Consider the following 17195-nt stretch of genomic DNA (forward strand, 5'->3'; position numbering starts at 1 on the left):
CTCTACTGATCTATATGTCTACCTTTATGCCAGTTAACACGCTGTTTCCATAACTGTAGTTTATAGTATGTTTTGAAATCAGGAATGTGAGTCTTCCAACTTTGCTTTTATTTTTCAAGATTTTTTCAGCAATTTGAAGTCACTTGCAATTCCATATGAGTGTTAGCATTGGCTTTTCCACTAGCCGTGTTGGGCTACCCCCATTCCCTTTGCATTCGGGAACCTTCCATAGGTTTATTTTGTGAGATCAGGCTTTAGGTTAGGTTTTTATTTTTAAAAAATGTGTGCAAGCACAATCGATTTTTAAAAATTGCTTTTATTTCCCATGACTTAAAAATGAATAATAGTCTAATACACAGCATAACACTAAACAGGTGGTCTGTGAACAATAAATACTTAAATAGTATGAGTAGCACGAATATTTCAAATAATTTAAATAAATAAAAAATACAAAAGATTTTAAGCTACAAGCAAATGAATTGTGCATTTCTCTGTTCTAAATAGCTTACTGCAACTTATAACATTTACTATGATTTTAAATAATCTCACACATTTGCTATTATTCACTTTTCATATGGCATAAAATTAGAGACGAAGATCGCACTCTGAGTCCTAGAAAATAGCCATTTAGTTGGCCAGGTGAACTGTTTTCAGACTCAGCATCCTTTTTACTTCCTGAATGTCCCTGTGAGCTTGTTAATGACGAGCAAGCATCTTCTGACTTCTACCCTGACAACCTCCCAGGCACAGTGGCTGTATTCTTTCTCTTCAAGATAGAGACTGATTCCTTGGAAGTATCTCTTCACAGCCAGTCTGGAGTTCTCATTTCCCAGGGGTAGCTGTTCCATGTTCATTTCCTCCCTCAAACACGTCTCCAGGTCATCCAGCTGCTGGTAAAGTCCAGCAAGGAATCTGTCCAGAAGCGTCTCATCCCAAGCCACAAAGGAGTCACTTTTGCTGAAGAGGTTGAAGATCTGCTGGAGCGTCTCATGCACGACAGCTGTCACTTGTGTCTTCTCAAGCTGGTTCCCAGCCACAAGTATCTGAGGAAAGTTGAAGTCAGTCCTGTCCTTCAGACAGGACAGAATGGAGACTCTCTCCATCTGACTCAAAAGTGTGAAGGTTTCTGGATTGCCGTGGCTCAGATGCAGGTCACCGTCCAGAGAGTAGGCAGGGCTGGAGTACAGCATCACCAGAGCCAACAGCACAGAGATTGAGAGAGCCATGAGGCAGCTGGAGGGTGGGATTCTGCAGGACTGCCTGAAGAGGAAGTCTCAGAAGGTTCTAAGAACTTTGGGTGATGAGTGCCTTTTAAATCATGAACATAGAAACTTTCATTTTCTGGGTTTTTCCATTTTTGCCCGGTCTTTTCCTTTTCTACTTTTTTTTTTTTTTTTTTTTTTTTTTTTTACAAAATCAGTAAAAAATGTACATTTATTGACATGAGTGCCTAGATGGGGGACTCCAACCACATGTGCCAGTGCAGTATCTACACAGCATTATAATGTATTTTTCATACCACCCAGATTGTTCTTGGGGAGAAAAGCCTAGACAAAGTCAGAAAAGGGAGAAATATTTATGCAAGAAATGATGGTCTTTCTAAGTCAACAAGAAATATAAAAAAGCTATTAAAACAGGAGATTTAAATTTTTCTTACTTTTTTCCTTGTTTACACTTTTCTGCCTTCTTTAAAGCTTTTCAGTTGTATATATGCCTCAAAGATATCACTTGAGTTTCATCTGAAAACTCATGGAAGATACTGTTTGGAAAACAATATTGCAGATATCATTTGTCAAAATGGCCTGCCAAGCACTTTGCTAGGTGCTCGTTTCCCTAAAAGTTTCAAGTTTGCATTCAAGTGTGTGAGTCTCTTGGTTCTCTACCAAGTACAACCTTTCATAGTAAAAACTTTGCCTTGGGGCGCCTGGGTGGCGCAGTCGGTTAAGCATCCGACTTCAGCCAGGTCACGATCTCGCGGTCCGTGAGTTCGAGCCCCGCGTCGGGCTCTGGGCTGATGGCTCAGAGCCTGGAGCCTGTTTCCGATTCTGTGTCTCCCTCTCTCTCTGCCCCTCCCCCGTTCATGCTCTGTCTCTCTCTGTCCCAAAAATAAATAAACGTTGAAAAAAAAAATTAAAAAAAAAAAAAAAAAAAAAACTTTGCCTTAATCATTGTGTGGTAATTCAGACAGCCTCATATCCTTAGATATTCCCTCGACAAGTGATATCCTATCACGTCCTCAGGGCTAATGGGGCTGTAATGGTATTCAAAGCTTATCATGATGGGGCGCCTGGCTAGCTCAGTCAGTAGAGTGTGTGACTCTTGATCTCAGGGTTGTAAGTTGGTGTCCCATGTTGGGTGTAGAGATTACTTAAAAACATAAAATCTAGGGAAACGTAGGTGGCTCAGTCGTTTGAGCATCTGACTTCAGCTCAGGTCATGATCTCATGGTTCCTGAGTTCAGTTCCAGCCCTGCATCTAGCTCCCTGCTGTTCCCACAGAGTCCACTTGGATCCTCTGTCCCTCTAGCTCTCTGCCCCTCCCCCACTTGCACGCTCTCTCTCAAAAATAAGTAAACATTAAAAAAATAAAAATTAAAAAAATAAAATCTAGGGGCGCCTGGGTGGCTCAGTCAGTTAAGCGTCTGACTTCGGCTCAGGTCATGATCTCGCGAGTTTGTGAGTTCGAGCCCCACATTGGGCTCTGTGCTGACAGCTCGGAGCCTGGAGCCTGCTTCGGATTCTGTGTCTCCCTCTCTCTCTGCCCCTCCCCCATTTGTGCTCTGTCTATCAAAAATAAATAAGTGTAAAAAAAATTTTTTTTTCAATCTAAAAGAAACTCAACAAAGCATATCATGATATGTGTTCATTGAATCTGTAATATATAGATTGTTTTTAATAATATTAATGGCAGCAGTATTAATTCCAATTATATGTAGATTCTCAGCAAAGTGTTTTGCAAACATTATTTCATTTTTTTTTTTTTTTTAAATTTTTTTTTTTTTTCAACGTTTATTTATTTTTGGGACAGAGAGAGAGACAGAGCATGAACGGGGGAGGGGCACAGAGAGAGGGAGACACAGAATCGGAAACAGGCTCCAGGCTCTGAGCCATCAGCCCAGAGCCTGACGCGGGGCTCGAACTCACAGACCGCGAGATCGTGACCTGGCTGAAGTCGGACGCTTAACCGACTGCGCCACCCAGGCGCCCCCATTATTTCATTTTATCTTCACAACTTTCCTAAGAGGGAATTACTGTAATTATTTGCATTTTGCAGATAAGGAAACCAAAAACTCAGAGAGGTTACTTAACTTGCTAAAAGACACAATTTGCTGCATGAGTGGTGCTTCACCCCTGCACTGTTCTGCCTCCATATTACTCCTTAACTTTAAGCATTCTCTTTTGGCTACATTCTCTATGCTTGTGATTAAGTAACCAATTTAACTATTTGTTTACCATCTGACTGCCCTGTTAGACTATAACCTCCCTGAGGGCAGTAATGTGTATCTTGAGTGTTACAGAGGAGGCACACAGAGAGTTTTCTGTCCCATAACAAATACAAAAAGGACTACATGTTCCAACTACGAGTAGGCCTTACATTTGTGGGCTGTGTCAGAAAACAACAGTCTTCCGAAAACAGAGATAGTAAGAATAACTTTTATTCTGCAATATTGTTTTCTAAACAAAATCTCCCGTGAGTTTTAGACCAACTCAAGTGAGATGCATCTTAAATGGATTCTTTTTTTTTTTACCTTTTTATTTTATTTTATTTTTTTTTTTCAATATATGAAATTTATTGTCAAATTGGTTTCCATACAACACCCGGTGCTCATCCCAAAAGGTGCCCTCCTCAATACCCATCACCCACCCCCCCTCCCTCCCACCCCCCAACAACCCTCAGTTTGTTCTCAGTTTTTAAGAGTCTCTTACGCTTTGGCTCTCTCCCACTCTAACCTCTTTTTTTTTTTTTCCTTCCCCTCCCCCATGGGTTTCTGTTAAGTTTCTCAGGATCCACATAAGAGTGAAACCATATGGTATCTGTCTTTCTCTGTATGGCTTATTTCACTTAGCATCACACTCTCCAGTTCCATCCATGTTGCTACAAAGGGCCATATTTCGTTCTTTCTCATTGCCATGTAGTACTCCATTGTGTATATAAACCACAATTTCTTTATCCATTCATCAGTTGATGGACTTAAATGGATTCTTTAATCTGGATGATTTCTGAAAATACGTCAGATGGGAGCAGGGAGTTTCAAAGATCCAGTAGAGATCAACAAAACACACCATTTGAAAGACAAGACTGGAATCTAGCAAGTGAAAAGAAAGCTGTATCCTCCTCAAGGGTATTGCAGTGTCTCTGGAATAAGCGAATGGTGCTTTTTGGTGACTAAGAATGGCAGCTGGAGAGAAAAACTTGCTAAGGATTAATCTAAGATAGGAAGATAGGAAGAAGATCAGAGAAGGCCCAATCTAGTGGCTAGGAGAGTGGACTCTGGGTCCAGACTGCCTGGATTCCTATCATAGCTCCAGCCTGTGTGTGTGTGACCTTGGGCTTCTTGTTTTTCTCCTCTGTCATATGGAAATAATAATCATATCGATTTCACTGGGTTGCTGTGAAGGTGGGATGATGTCATGTACCTGTAACAACGCCTGGGCAAAATAAGTCCTCAACAGCCGTCAGCCGTTATCACAACGGAGAAAACTAACCCATCCAACTATGGGAACTGGATGCAAGTTTTCCCTGAAGTGATCGGCTTCTCTTCCTTCTCAGCTCACTAATAAACACTTTTATTTCTAATGCCATCTCTTCTGTGTTCATCTAGCAGGTGTTCACATGACAGGGAGTGCCCTGTCCCAGTCACTAACATCTATCAGCTTCCAGGTAATAACTGACCTCTCACACATTAATAAAATGGCTGTCTGATCTATAACCCAGTCTCTTGAGGGTGAGTTGGTACGACTAAATCCTTGGAATCTGATCACCTCTGTCGATAGAGAAAAAAGTAGATAGGTGATAGATAGATAGATAGATAGATAGATAGATAGAGGGATAGACAGATTTGCGGATTCAGCAAAGCTGAAAACTAGCCCTTTAGGTAACCGCCCACCTTAAAAAAAGCCAGCTGTCCTCCTTGGGGACCTTTCTGCAGGGAAACAATCTCACACAGACTTGTTTGAAACCTGCCACTCTATAGAGCTCTTAATCCCTTGCAGAGGTTTAGTGACATTTTGTCATTTGGACAGAGAAGATGTCACTTTTTTTTCCCTTTCATTTTCAGCATTTACTTTCCATTTGTCTTTTGTGCATTACGTTTTTATGACTGCTTCCTTTTACTCTCTAGGAATGTTAAGAGAGAGAGGGAAGTTCTGATGTTTTGAAAATCATAGAGGAAATGTCATCTCTTCTTTTCTCTTACATTTTCCCTTCCTTGTTTCCCAACAAACCTCAGAGTGGAAATAGAAAAGCACTAGGACAGCTTTCATAAAGAGAAAAGACAAATACAAATGAAAGGCAACGATTTTATAATTATGCCAAAATAGCAAAGAACAACAAGGACTGTTTAACCATGACTCCTCCAGAGCTAAGACAATGGTCTGGGCTAACACAAAGAGGCCTGCCACAAAGCAGCAAACACACTTTCTAACAACTTGAACACCTCTAAGGTAGCAATGGTTACTCTTTACTCTTGTGGGCAAGGCTGGAGGTTTAATCATGTTAGTATAGCTTGAGCTCACGGTAATAATTGGCACAGAAGAAATGCTCAGTAGTCTTCTCAGTGAAGCAGAGTAAATAACACCAAATTTGACAAACTACGTATTTTGCAGCAGAGAATAGGGTGACATCCATGCATATGCAAATCAGGTTATCTTTCACACCTGACCAATACTTCTAAGAGGGCCATCTGGAGGAGAGGGGAGAAAGAAGATTTGAAAAGAAAGCCTTAGTAAAGCTTCCTTAGAAGTTGTTCTTAACATCAGGAAGAAAGATCCAGATAGCTCTACCATTAGTTCAAAGTTGGTTTTTATTACGATAATAAACATTCCATTGACTTAGAACTTCTACTTTTTTAGTGAATAAGTTTTTCTTCAATTGTAACAATACAGAAAGAGTTGAAACTGATGTCAACTTCAGACCCTTCAAAAGAAAGGAAAGCCCAAAATGGAGAAGAACAAAATTCTGTGGGAAATTTAGAAAACGAAAACTCTTATGCTTACTATTTCAGAGACACATAGATGGAGGATTTTCAGAGAAGCCGGACAAAAGCTCATCATCTCCCACCTCAACCAGAAGGACGTCTTGAAACTTACCAATGGCTTTTTCAATTTCTTTACTGATGGCACTAGTGTTGATCTTGTCCCACCCTCTGACCTCCATTAGCTGTGACCTGCCTCAGAGCTTTGACTTGGGAAAGCAGGAGAGCTTCACAGCTCTCAACCAAGTGGTGACGTTCTCTCTTTCCCTTCTGAAGTACACGACTGACTTCAAATTCCCCAGGGGAGCAGCTGGAGGGCGGGGGAATTCCAGAAGGCCCAGGCCGCCGCCGTCCTGCGGGAGCTGCTCCAGCAGACCTTCAACCTGTTGCACACGGAGCGCTCCTCGGCGGCCTGGAGCCCCGCGCCGCTGCACGGACTCCGCTCTGGCCTCCACCGGCAGCTGGAAGCCCTGGACGCCTGCTTGGTGCAGGCCACGGGCGAGGGAGAGCGCGCCCCGGGGATGCACGGCCCTGCCCTGGCCATCAAGAGGTACTTCCAGGACATCCGCGTCTACCTGGAGGACGAGGGATACAGTGACTGCGCCTGGGAAATTGTCAGGCTGGAAATCAGGAGTCGCTTTCTCTTCATTTACAAGCTCGTAAGAAGACTCAGGAATTAACAGGAACCTGGTTTTCAGTGACTAATGTCCTAGCTCAGACTCTTTTTTTTTTTTTTTTTTTTCAACGTTTATTTATTTTTGGGACAGAGAGAGACAGAGCATGAACGGGGGAGGGGCAGAGAGAGAGGGAGACACAGAATCGGAAACAGGCTCCAGGCTCTGAGCCATCAGCCCAGAGCCCGACGCGGGGCTCGAACTCACGGACCGCGAGATCGTGACCTGGCTGAAGTCGGACGCTTAACCGACTGCGCCACCCAGGCGCCCCTGTCCTAGCTCAGACTCTTAATTGTTCATTTATTTCCAAAACGGTTATTTTTTGCTTCAGTTATAAAATAATTCGAATCATAGTTGGCGTATTTTTATCAGTAATGTTAAGCACGTCTATGCCCAGCTAGTTTCAGAATTGGAGAAAATGTAACTGGTGCCCTGGGGCTGAACCTCATTTTATAAAATGTTTATGTATATATTTACTTATATTAATTTATTATTCACTTTTATGGAATTTGCTCTCGTATGTTCTATTTTTATATATAAGTATTTTTACATTTTCATCTTTAATAAAAATGTGAGTTTTTTTACTTATTAAATTTAAGACATTTCTCTTCCTCTTTTTTTAAATTTCTCTGAGGTTCTTTCTAATTCTGCACACTAAACATAAAAATATGTGGTGCACTTCATTCATTCATTTATTGGCCTTGGGGATAGAGTCTTGATTATGGGTATGTAGTGTCTGTCCTTCTGGAACTTACATTAGAGCGAAGGACATAGGCATTAAAGAAGTAGTTGTGGGGCACCTGGGTGGCTCAGTCGGTTAAGCGCCCGACTTCAGCTCAGGTCATGATCTCATGGTTTGTGAGTTCAAGCCCCACATCAGGCTCTGTGCTGATAGCTGGGAGCCTGGAGCCTGCTTCGGATTCTGTGTCTCCCTCTCTCTCTGCCCCTCCCCTGCTCATGTTCTGTCATCTCTCAAAAATAAACAAATGTTAAAAAAAAATTAAAAATAAATAAAGAAGTAGTTGTAATGTAATTAGGTATTTACATTTGGGATCTGGGCTACACAGAAAGAAAAGATGCTCTGGCAGTGAGTTTCATGGGTAGCTGATTTATACTACCTTCAGTTTTCCCCAGGGAAGTAATATGAAGTATGAGACTGGAAAGATGAGCAGGTGTTTGGTAAGTATCACATGGAGGGCAAAATATCACAGGGAAGTTAAAAGGAGCTGCATAGGGAGGGAGTGGCCCAGTAGCAGGAAAGGGGCTGGTACTTCAGAAAGAGCGCAAAACACCAGAGTAGGTGGACTGTACCAACAGATGGAAAGTATGGCTTGTCATGACGCTGGAGAAATGAAAAGAAGTCCAACAATAGACTATGTTAAAGATGTTAGACTTTATCTTAGGATCCAAGGAAAGTGCCTTCAGGATTTAAAGCAAGAGAGCAGCCTGACCAGAGCAGGTGCAAGGAAATTCATTAGACTAGCAGTTCTCAAAGTGTGGTCTGTGGCCTGGGAAACCTGGGTGGCTCAGTCAGTTAAGCGTCCGACTTTGGCTCAGGTCATGATCTCACAGTTTGTGAGTTCGAGCCCCACATCAGGCTCTGTGCCGACAGCTCAGATCCTGGAGCCTGCTTCAGATCCTGCGTCTCCTTCTCTGTCTACCCCTCCCCAGCTCACACTCTGCCTCTCTCTCTCTCTCTCTCTCTCAAAAAGAAATAAACATTAAAAAAATTTTTTTAAAGTGTGGCCTGTGGGCCCCTAGAGGTCTCCAAGATACTTTAAGGGGATCCAGGAAATCAAAAATACTTTGGTAATAACATCCAGACATTATTTACTTTGTTTACCACATTAACAATTTGCACTAATGGTGTAACACCAACAGTGAATAAAACTGTTAATGCCCAAGTGTCAATCAAGGCAGTGTCACCAAAATGTGCCAGTAATTATTATATTTTTCACTGTAATATACTTGGAGCAACAAATAAAGCCAGTTTCACTTAATAATGTCCTTGATGAAATAAAAAGATTATTAATTTTATTAATAATAATAATAATTAAATCTTGACTTGTGAGTACACATCTTTTGAATATTCTCTGATAGTCTTTTAATATTCTGAGTGACAAGCACTTCTGCTGCATGCAAGATGATCGTTTTGAGGAAAACCATTTATATGATTGTTAGAGTTGCGAGCTAAACTAGCCACTCTTCGCAGAATCCGTTTGCACTTGAAAGAATGACAGACAGACAAAGCATGGTTACTCAGACTTAGGCATTTGACAAACACTTTCTCAAGATACTTACAAAGTGAATTTGTTACTTAAAGAAAAACATTAGTTTCCAATGATAACATTTGAGCTTTCAATAGAAAATTAAAATGGGGGGGGGGCAGCTGGGTGGCTCAGTCGGATGAACATCTGGCTCTGGATTTTGGCTTGGGTCATGATTTCATGGTTTGTGACTTCAAGCACCATGTCTGGCTCTGTGCTGACAACGTGCAGCCTACTTGGGATTCTCCCTCTCTCTCTCTCTCTCTCTCAAAATAAATAAGTAAACTTAAAAAAAAAAAGACAATTAAAATTTTGGAAAACCTATCACTGCAAACTTGACAACTTTTCAATACTTAAAAGACTTTTGTGATGACAACAATGGCGGTATTAACAAATAAATTACTTGGTTATAATAATTGAAATATATATAGATTTGTCATGTCAGAATATCTTAGTGAACAGATATTTTCATTTGGAAAATGAAAATGATGCATATATTACAAAATTATGCCTGGGTGAAAGAGATCTATTCAAAGAGCAAGTCAGATTGATGGGTTTTTTGTAATAGGCTTTTTAAACTTTATTGTTTTAGTTTTAGACTCCACATTGCAACTAATCCTTAAGAAACTACCACTTAACAAGCTCTGGTGTGATAAATAACACATTATATAAATATTTTTTTTTTCAACGTTTATTTATTTTTGGGACAGAGAGAGACAGAACATGAACGGGGGAGGGGCAGAGAGAGAGAGAGGGAGACACAGAATCGGAAACAGGCTCCAGGCTCTGAGCCACCAGCCCAGAGCCTGACGCGGGGCTCGAACTCATGGACCGCGAGATCGCGACCTGGCTGAAGTCGGACGCTTAACCGACTGCACCACCCAGGCGCCCCTATAAATATATTTTCTAGTATAAAATCATCTCTATATTTCCATGATATTCTTCTTAATCATGATGAATTAGATTATTAACGTGATGTCACATTGGACAGCATATAGAATTGGGAAAATACTGGTTGGCTCTGAATCATAGTTCTGCTGTTTAATAGTTTCTATTATCTGCTGCTCTTGCACACAGTAGGTGCTCAATAAATATTATTATCTAAGGTTATGCAGTAGAGAATAAGGTATTGTTTATTGTTTAAGAGCTTGACAGCATTGTTGAGAAGATAAAAATACTTCCTGTAATGTGTTTAGCTCTGTCCCTGATGCAGAGAGTGAACATTCAATAAATGCTAGCTTGTATTCTTTATACAGTGTGTTAATGTTATTTAGAATTTTTTTTTTTTTTGACTTTAATATGTGAGGTGGGTCTGTTTTCAATTCATATGTTTGTTTAGGCTGTGAGCTGACCTCAGTGGGTAATTTTTTTTTTTTTTTTTTGAGACAGAGAGATAGACAAAGTGTGAGCAGGGGAGGGGCAGAGAGAGTGGGAGACAGAATGTGAAGCAGATCCAGGCTCTGAGCTGTCAGCACAGAGCCCAATGCAGGGCTTGAACTCACAAACTGTGAGATCATGACTTGAGCCAAAGGCATATGCTTAACCGTCTAAGCCACCCAGGTGTCCTTCTTTGTAGTTTAATATATGATGATTTTTGTGAATGATTTATAAATATTTGAAAGAAGTTACAGTGCTCGAGAGTCTTAACCAATAATTTACTTCTAAATCTTCTTGTCCTTATTATTTTTCTACATTATTTTATAGACAACGTGCTAACATTTCAATGCGACCATCATGTTTCTGTTCACATTTGTATATATATTGCTAAAAACTTTTGCTTAATGTTTTATATTATTTGAATTTTAGCTCCATAGCTTTTTAATTATAGATTCTATTTGTTTCCTAGGTATAGTGATCTTCTTTCTTAAATTTAATTCATTCAATTCTCATGGAGATCAATATTGATGTTAATCATTATTAATATCTCATTCATATTAATATTGCCACCTCTAAATACTTTCCTCCATTGTGTTTTCTTGCTCTGTCTTTGCCCATCTTTTCTTATAATACTGTTTTGGTACCAAACATGTAGTATAACTTGATTTTAGGCTTTTCTCCCTATGCAAACTAATAATGAGATTGGTGCTTTAAACCAATCAATGATTTTTTTTTTTCTTTTAAAAAGGAAGTTTAAGCAGTTTATACTTCTAATCTTGACCATTATGTATTTGGTTCTCAAATGTATTGACTTATGCCTTATTTTTCAGATGACTTTTATTTTTTTTTGAAACTTGTCATACTCCCTCCAGCTCCCCAATTGTTATTAAGGACAATATATTTTTCAAAACAATTTAAAATGCCCCTTAATTTTTGAGTGAAACATTGCACAATGCTTTAAATATAATTTTGTAAATTTTAATTTAAGATTAATTTTAACTGCTTTTATTATTTACTCCCAGTTCTTACAGGGACTGTTGCTTTTAGTCATAATAATTGCGCATAAGAGACGTCATATAAATATATATGCATGGGAATTCATGCTTATACATAAACAGATAAGAAGGTCTAAAAAGTTAGTGAATGGAAACTGACTTCTTGTTTTAGAAAACAAAAATATTTACTTTTGAATGCTCTGAGGATGGTACTAACTTGGATGTAGTTTGTGAAATAAACACCTGTATTCTAAACGTAACCACTGCAAGTTCTTAGGGTCATGTGGTCAATGAGGTGGTAATCAGCTTGCATTAAACATTTTAAGATGAAGCATATGACTGAAGGTCAATGACTTTGATATTCTTGCTACTTTGTTTTTTTAAATATATTTTTAAACTTTATTTATTTATTTATTTATTTATTTATTTATTTAGAGAATATGTGAGTGGAAGAAGGGCAGAGAAAGGGGGAGAGAGAAAATCCCAAGTAGGCTCTGCACTGTCAGTGCACCGCCCAATGCAGGGCTTGATCCATGAACCTTGAGATCATGACTCTAAGCTCAAGAGTCGGATTCTTAACTGATTGAGCCAGCCAGGCACCCCAAAACTTTTTTTTAAATTTTAGATCGAGCGAGAGAGCGTGCGTGAGCAGGGGAGAGGGGCAGAAGGATAGAGAGAATCTTAAGCAGGTTCCATCCTTAGTGTGGAGACTGATGTGGGGCTCAACCCCACAACCCTCGGATCATGGCCTGAGCTGAAATCAAGAGTCAGACATTCAATCAACTTAGCCACCCAGACGCCAACTTGCTACTTTGTAAATTGGCTCTGAAGGCAGTTGTCATCCTAGAATGCAAAATCTTCTTTTTTAAGTTTATTTGTTTATTTTTGAGAGAGTGTGTGTGTGTGCACGAGCAGGGGAGGAGCAGAGAGAGAAGGAGAGAGAGAATCCCAAGCAGGCTCCGTGCTGTCAGCCTGATGTGGAGCTCAAACTCACAAACTGTGAGATCCTGACCTAAGCCGAAATCAAGAGCCAGATGCTTAACCAACTGAGCCACCCAGGTGTCCTGCAAAATCTTTTGAATGAGGATAATATTGTTGCCATTCTCAGTCATTATATTTCTGACATGTTTTCCAAGATTCAGATTAAAACTACGGTAAGGCACATTCAGTTAAGAAAATGACCGAGGGGTGCCTGGGTGGCTCAGTCTGTCAAGCATCAGTCTCTTGATTTTGGCTCAGGTCACGATCTCATGGTTTAGGAGTTCAAGCCCCACGGCGGTCTCGGCACTGACCTGGGGAGCCTGCTTGGGAGTCTCCCTCTTCCTTTCTCTCTCTGCCCCTCCCCTGCTCGTGGTTTCTCTCTCAAAATAAATAAAAACAAAAAAAAAAAAAAAGAAAGAAAAGGAAACAATTGAAAGATGTACATGAGTGCCCCATAGGCTATGCCTTTTCGATGGCTCCCTCCAACCTTTACCCAAAAAGGGAGAAGAAGCAAGTTAGTCTGAGTCTAGAGTATAAGCAGCAGGGGTTACTTCCTTACTCTATGATCTTCATTTCTTCCTGTAGGCCTTCAATGGCTTCTCTTTGGTAATTTATTATCCAATGCTGGACTGGATCAAGCTAAAACAAAGAGAGAATAAAGATTTTAGACGACATTCCTTCTCTGTGGTCCAAGCCCTCAGCTCTGGAGTCTTGTTTGGCCTATTGACTGACGCGTCCAGAACTAAAGGTGTGGAAGTTTGGTGTTATACTGCCATCTACTGCATGTAGGTCAAATACTGACTCAGAGACCACCGCTCCCTTCCAGGACCTCCTGCTGGGAAGAAGGCACAGGAAATTAGAAATAAAAGAAAGAACACTTTGATGTCCTGCCCATTTGAAAACAAAGACACAGATGTATAAGTGAAGCAAAATAAATTCTAATTCATAATGATCCTAGTAATGTGAAATGTACGTTTTTAGACCTACATCATCCTCTTCTTACTCCAAAGTAAGTTTGTACATATAATTGGCATATGTGTATAAGTAGGCTAATTTAAACCAAAAAGAGACATTTGTATCTCATTAACAGTTTTGTTTGTAAGACTTCTTGCCATCCTTGGGCTGACGTGCCTTGTCTCAAGCACCACACTAAGACAATTACCAAGTTTTAATAACTGAATCTGGGGATGAATGGGGTTGGGCTTTTGGTTCCTGTTTTCTCAAAGGATCCTAGAGTTCTGCTATGCAAATTTTCTCCCCCCACCTCCACCATCAGGAACTTTCTTTGCTATACACATCAATAATTTATTTCATGGAAAACATTCAGTAAAAGCAGATGCTCACTTGACATTTTTCTCCAGGTAGAACCATATGAGCTATGGCATGATCACATGACAATGAGCACTGTCTGCGTGGCACAACGTGATCAGGATCCACTCTCTGGGAGTGGCAGCCAGAGTGTTGGTGGTTAGGGTGGATGGCAAAGGACAGAGTGAACAACAGTTTGTTGAGCCAGAAAATAAATTCATTGTGGAGGAAGATTCAGAGAGGTGATTAGTTTACGATGAGCCGAGAGAAAAGTGACTTTTCCCAGACAGACTTTTCCCAACAACCTTCCTGGAATAATCAGAGGATCATTCTAAGTGTTTGGACTATAAGAAGCCAAATTTCATCTCCATCCCTTGGAGCTAAGTTCCTGATACCCTATTCAAGCAAGCTGGCCATGGGATTCTGGGCCAGGACCAGGATGGCTGATTCCTGGGTCTCTGTGAAGTGCTGAAGGAGGAAGACCATGAACTGGGAACCCCTGGAGTCACTGAGAGGTGACCTTCCAGCTACTCATCAGACTTGAGGGGGAAGGTCGCAAGAAAGCAGTCAGGTGAGAGGCAGTTTGACAAAAATCAGATGAATGTGGACACAATTCAAAACAGCGGATAGACATAAGACATGAGAAGGTGGGACTGAGATTCATGGGGAATCCGTTCGAACTCCAGCCGTCCCAGGTGAAGAATGATCTCCAAGGATGTGGAGCTTTTTAAGGCCCTACCTTGTAGGATACCTTGTATCCTTTGACTATCCTATGGTTGGTCTTACTACGCATAGTTCAATTTTCCTTTTCAGGGGAGCTTCAGAGCAAATAGGAAGAGAGGGGTACCCTTTGCCTGCCCAAAAACATATTTCTTCTAGACCGTTCTCATAGGATCCCAGATAGAGAAATAACTTCAGAGAGCAATTGGACCATGCCTCCTATTTTCTCATATACAGCCAACATCAAGTAGATAAATCACCTGAGACCCACAGAAGTTTAAGTTTTAAATAAGAGATTTAATAATAATAATAATAATAATAATAAATCTAATAACCTGGGTCTGCTAGGGAAGTTGCCTTTACACCACACCACACACAAACTTTCTTTTCACTAATTACATGCTTTCTTTTTTCCCCTGCAGCAAGTGTATCTGACCAACAATTAGACTTTGTAATGAACTACCCGAAACCTCCAGCCCTAGTCTCCTCTGTCTTGGCAGATCCGTTTAGAGCTTGAATCCATAAATTCAAAATATTCTCCTAGCACTAAGAGAAGGGAGAAGCAGGTGTTAATTCTCAAAGAATGTCAAGTATTACAGATATGACAAAATGTGTAAGAGGCAGTCTTTTATCGACTGGAGCCAGAGTAATGACACATGTTGGCAAAGAAATGAGAAATTATGGCCTAGAACTTTGTATGACAATCTTTGAGCACTTACTTTTATGCCATGCACTTGGCCACCGTGTTTTTTTAATTTTAGTAAATACACTTCTATTCCAAACACTATTGTTTTTATTTTTTTACTGGATGGAAATCAGATGAATGTGGAAATGACTCAAAACATGGGATAGACATAAGGCACGAGAAGGTGGGAGGACTGAGGTTCAAGGCGAATCCATTAGAGTGCCAGCCGCCCCTGGTCAGGAATTGCTTTTCCTATAGGATTGTGAAGAGGGGAGATGAGAGAAATTCGAGAAAGCAAAGTAACGTTTTTGTCTGTCTGTTGTCATTTTTTTTTAGGTAAATATCTAGGAATGGAATGGCTGAATCACATGGAAGTATACGTTTACCTTTTCAAGGAAATGCCAAACTCTCTTCCAAAATGGACTTTCTTGCGAGCAGCGACGGAGAGTTCCATTTGCTCCACATCCTCTCCAACATTCCGTATGGTTAGTCTTTTTAATTCTAGCTATTTTCATCAATGTGTCGTGGTGTTTAAGTGTGTAAAATGGTATTTTCCAGATGACTAATGACGTCAAGCATCTTCTCACATTTTTGTTCGTCACCTGGATATTTCCTTGGTACAGTGTTTATACAAATCTGTCCTAAAGTATTTGACAGAAAACTTTTTTTAAAAAGAATTTAAAGTAGATTCATTCTTGGGGCGCCTGGGTGGCTCAGTCGGTTAAGCGTCTGACTTCGGCTCACGTCATGATCTCGCGGTTTGTGAGTTTGAGCCCCCCAACCAGTTCTGTGCTGACAGTTTAGAGCCTGTAGCCTGCTTTGGATTCTGTGTCTCCTTCTCTCTATGCTCCTCCCCTGTTCACGCTCTCTCTCTCAAAAATAAATAAACATTAAAAATAAAAGATATTTAGAAGTAAACTTCCTGGAAGCGAGATTCCAAGACTGGCTATGAACAGTTACTTTTATTTTATTTTATTTTATTTTATTTTATTTTATTTTATTTTATTTTATTTTTAATTTATTTATTTAAATTCAAGTTAGTTAACACACAGTGTAGTATTGGTTTCAGAAGGAGAACCTAGTGATTCATCACTTACATGTAACACCCAGTGCTTATCCCAACAAGTGCCCTACTTAATGCCCATCACCCATTAAACCCATCCCCCCCCCACCTCCCCTATAGCAACCCCCAGTTTGTTCTCTGTATTTAAGAGTCTCTTAGACTCTTAAAAACTGAGAACAAACTGAGGGTTGATGGGGGGGGTGGGAGAGCGGGGAGGGTGGGGGATGGGTATTGAGGAGGGCACCTTTTGGGATGAGCACTGGGTGTTGTATGGAAACCAATTTGACAATAAATTTCATATATTGAAAAAAAAAGTCTCTTATGGTTTGCCTCCCTCTCTGGTTTTATCTTATTTTTCCTTCCCTTCCCCTAGGTTCATCTGTTGTGCTTCTTAAATTCCACATATGAGTGAAATCGTATGATATTTATCATTCTCTGCCTGACTTATTTTATTCAGCATCATACACTCTGGTTCCATCCACGTTGTTGCACATGGCAAGATTTCATTCTTTTCGATCGCTGAGTAGTATCCCATTGTGTATACATTCCGCGTCTTCCTTATCCATTCATCAGTTGTTGGACATTTAGGCTCTTTACATTCAGTACAAAGAGAAGGCACTTCTAGAACTTCTTACATTTTAAACACCAAACACCTGCAACATGCTTAGCTGGGCTCACTTGAGGTGGGATACTATTACACATTCAATCCTGGCCTCTATTTACTATTGTCCTCTGTGAAATGGATAAGAAAATAATAGGCCCTAATCTGTCCTGAGATCACATTTGACTCTTCTCACCAGCTGTGGCTCTTGGGCAAAACCCTTCTCATCTCAGAACCTCACACTGCCCCCCCCCCCGCCCCCGCAGTGTTCCTTGCTGCATGTGAGGAAATATACATTGGAAGAGTGTGTGGGAAAACATATGCAAGGTCC

General features: G+C 40.4%; 1 protein-coding gene across 1 annotated transcript; it reads right to left on the bottom strand.

Moving 5' to 3' along the window:
* Positions 1-668: 668 nt before the first annotated feature.
* LOC123592989 (interferon alpha-2-like) lies at positions 669-1226 on the bottom strand. Its single transcript, XM_045468465.1, has one exon. The coding sequence runs from the start codon at positions 1224-1226 to the stop codon at positions 669-671; it is 558 nt and encodes a 185-aa protein (XP_045324421.1).
* Positions 1227-17195: the final 15969 nt, after the last annotated feature.

This window comes from Leopardus geoffroyi, chromosome D4, assembly GCF_018350155.1.
Source record: "Leopardus geoffroyi isolate Oge1 chromosome D4, O.geoffroyi_Oge1_pat1.0, whole genome shotgun sequence".
In the NCBI taxonomy this organism is placed as follows: domain Eukaryota; kingdom Metazoa; phylum Chordata; class Mammalia; order Carnivora; family Felidae; genus Leopardus; species Leopardus geoffroyi.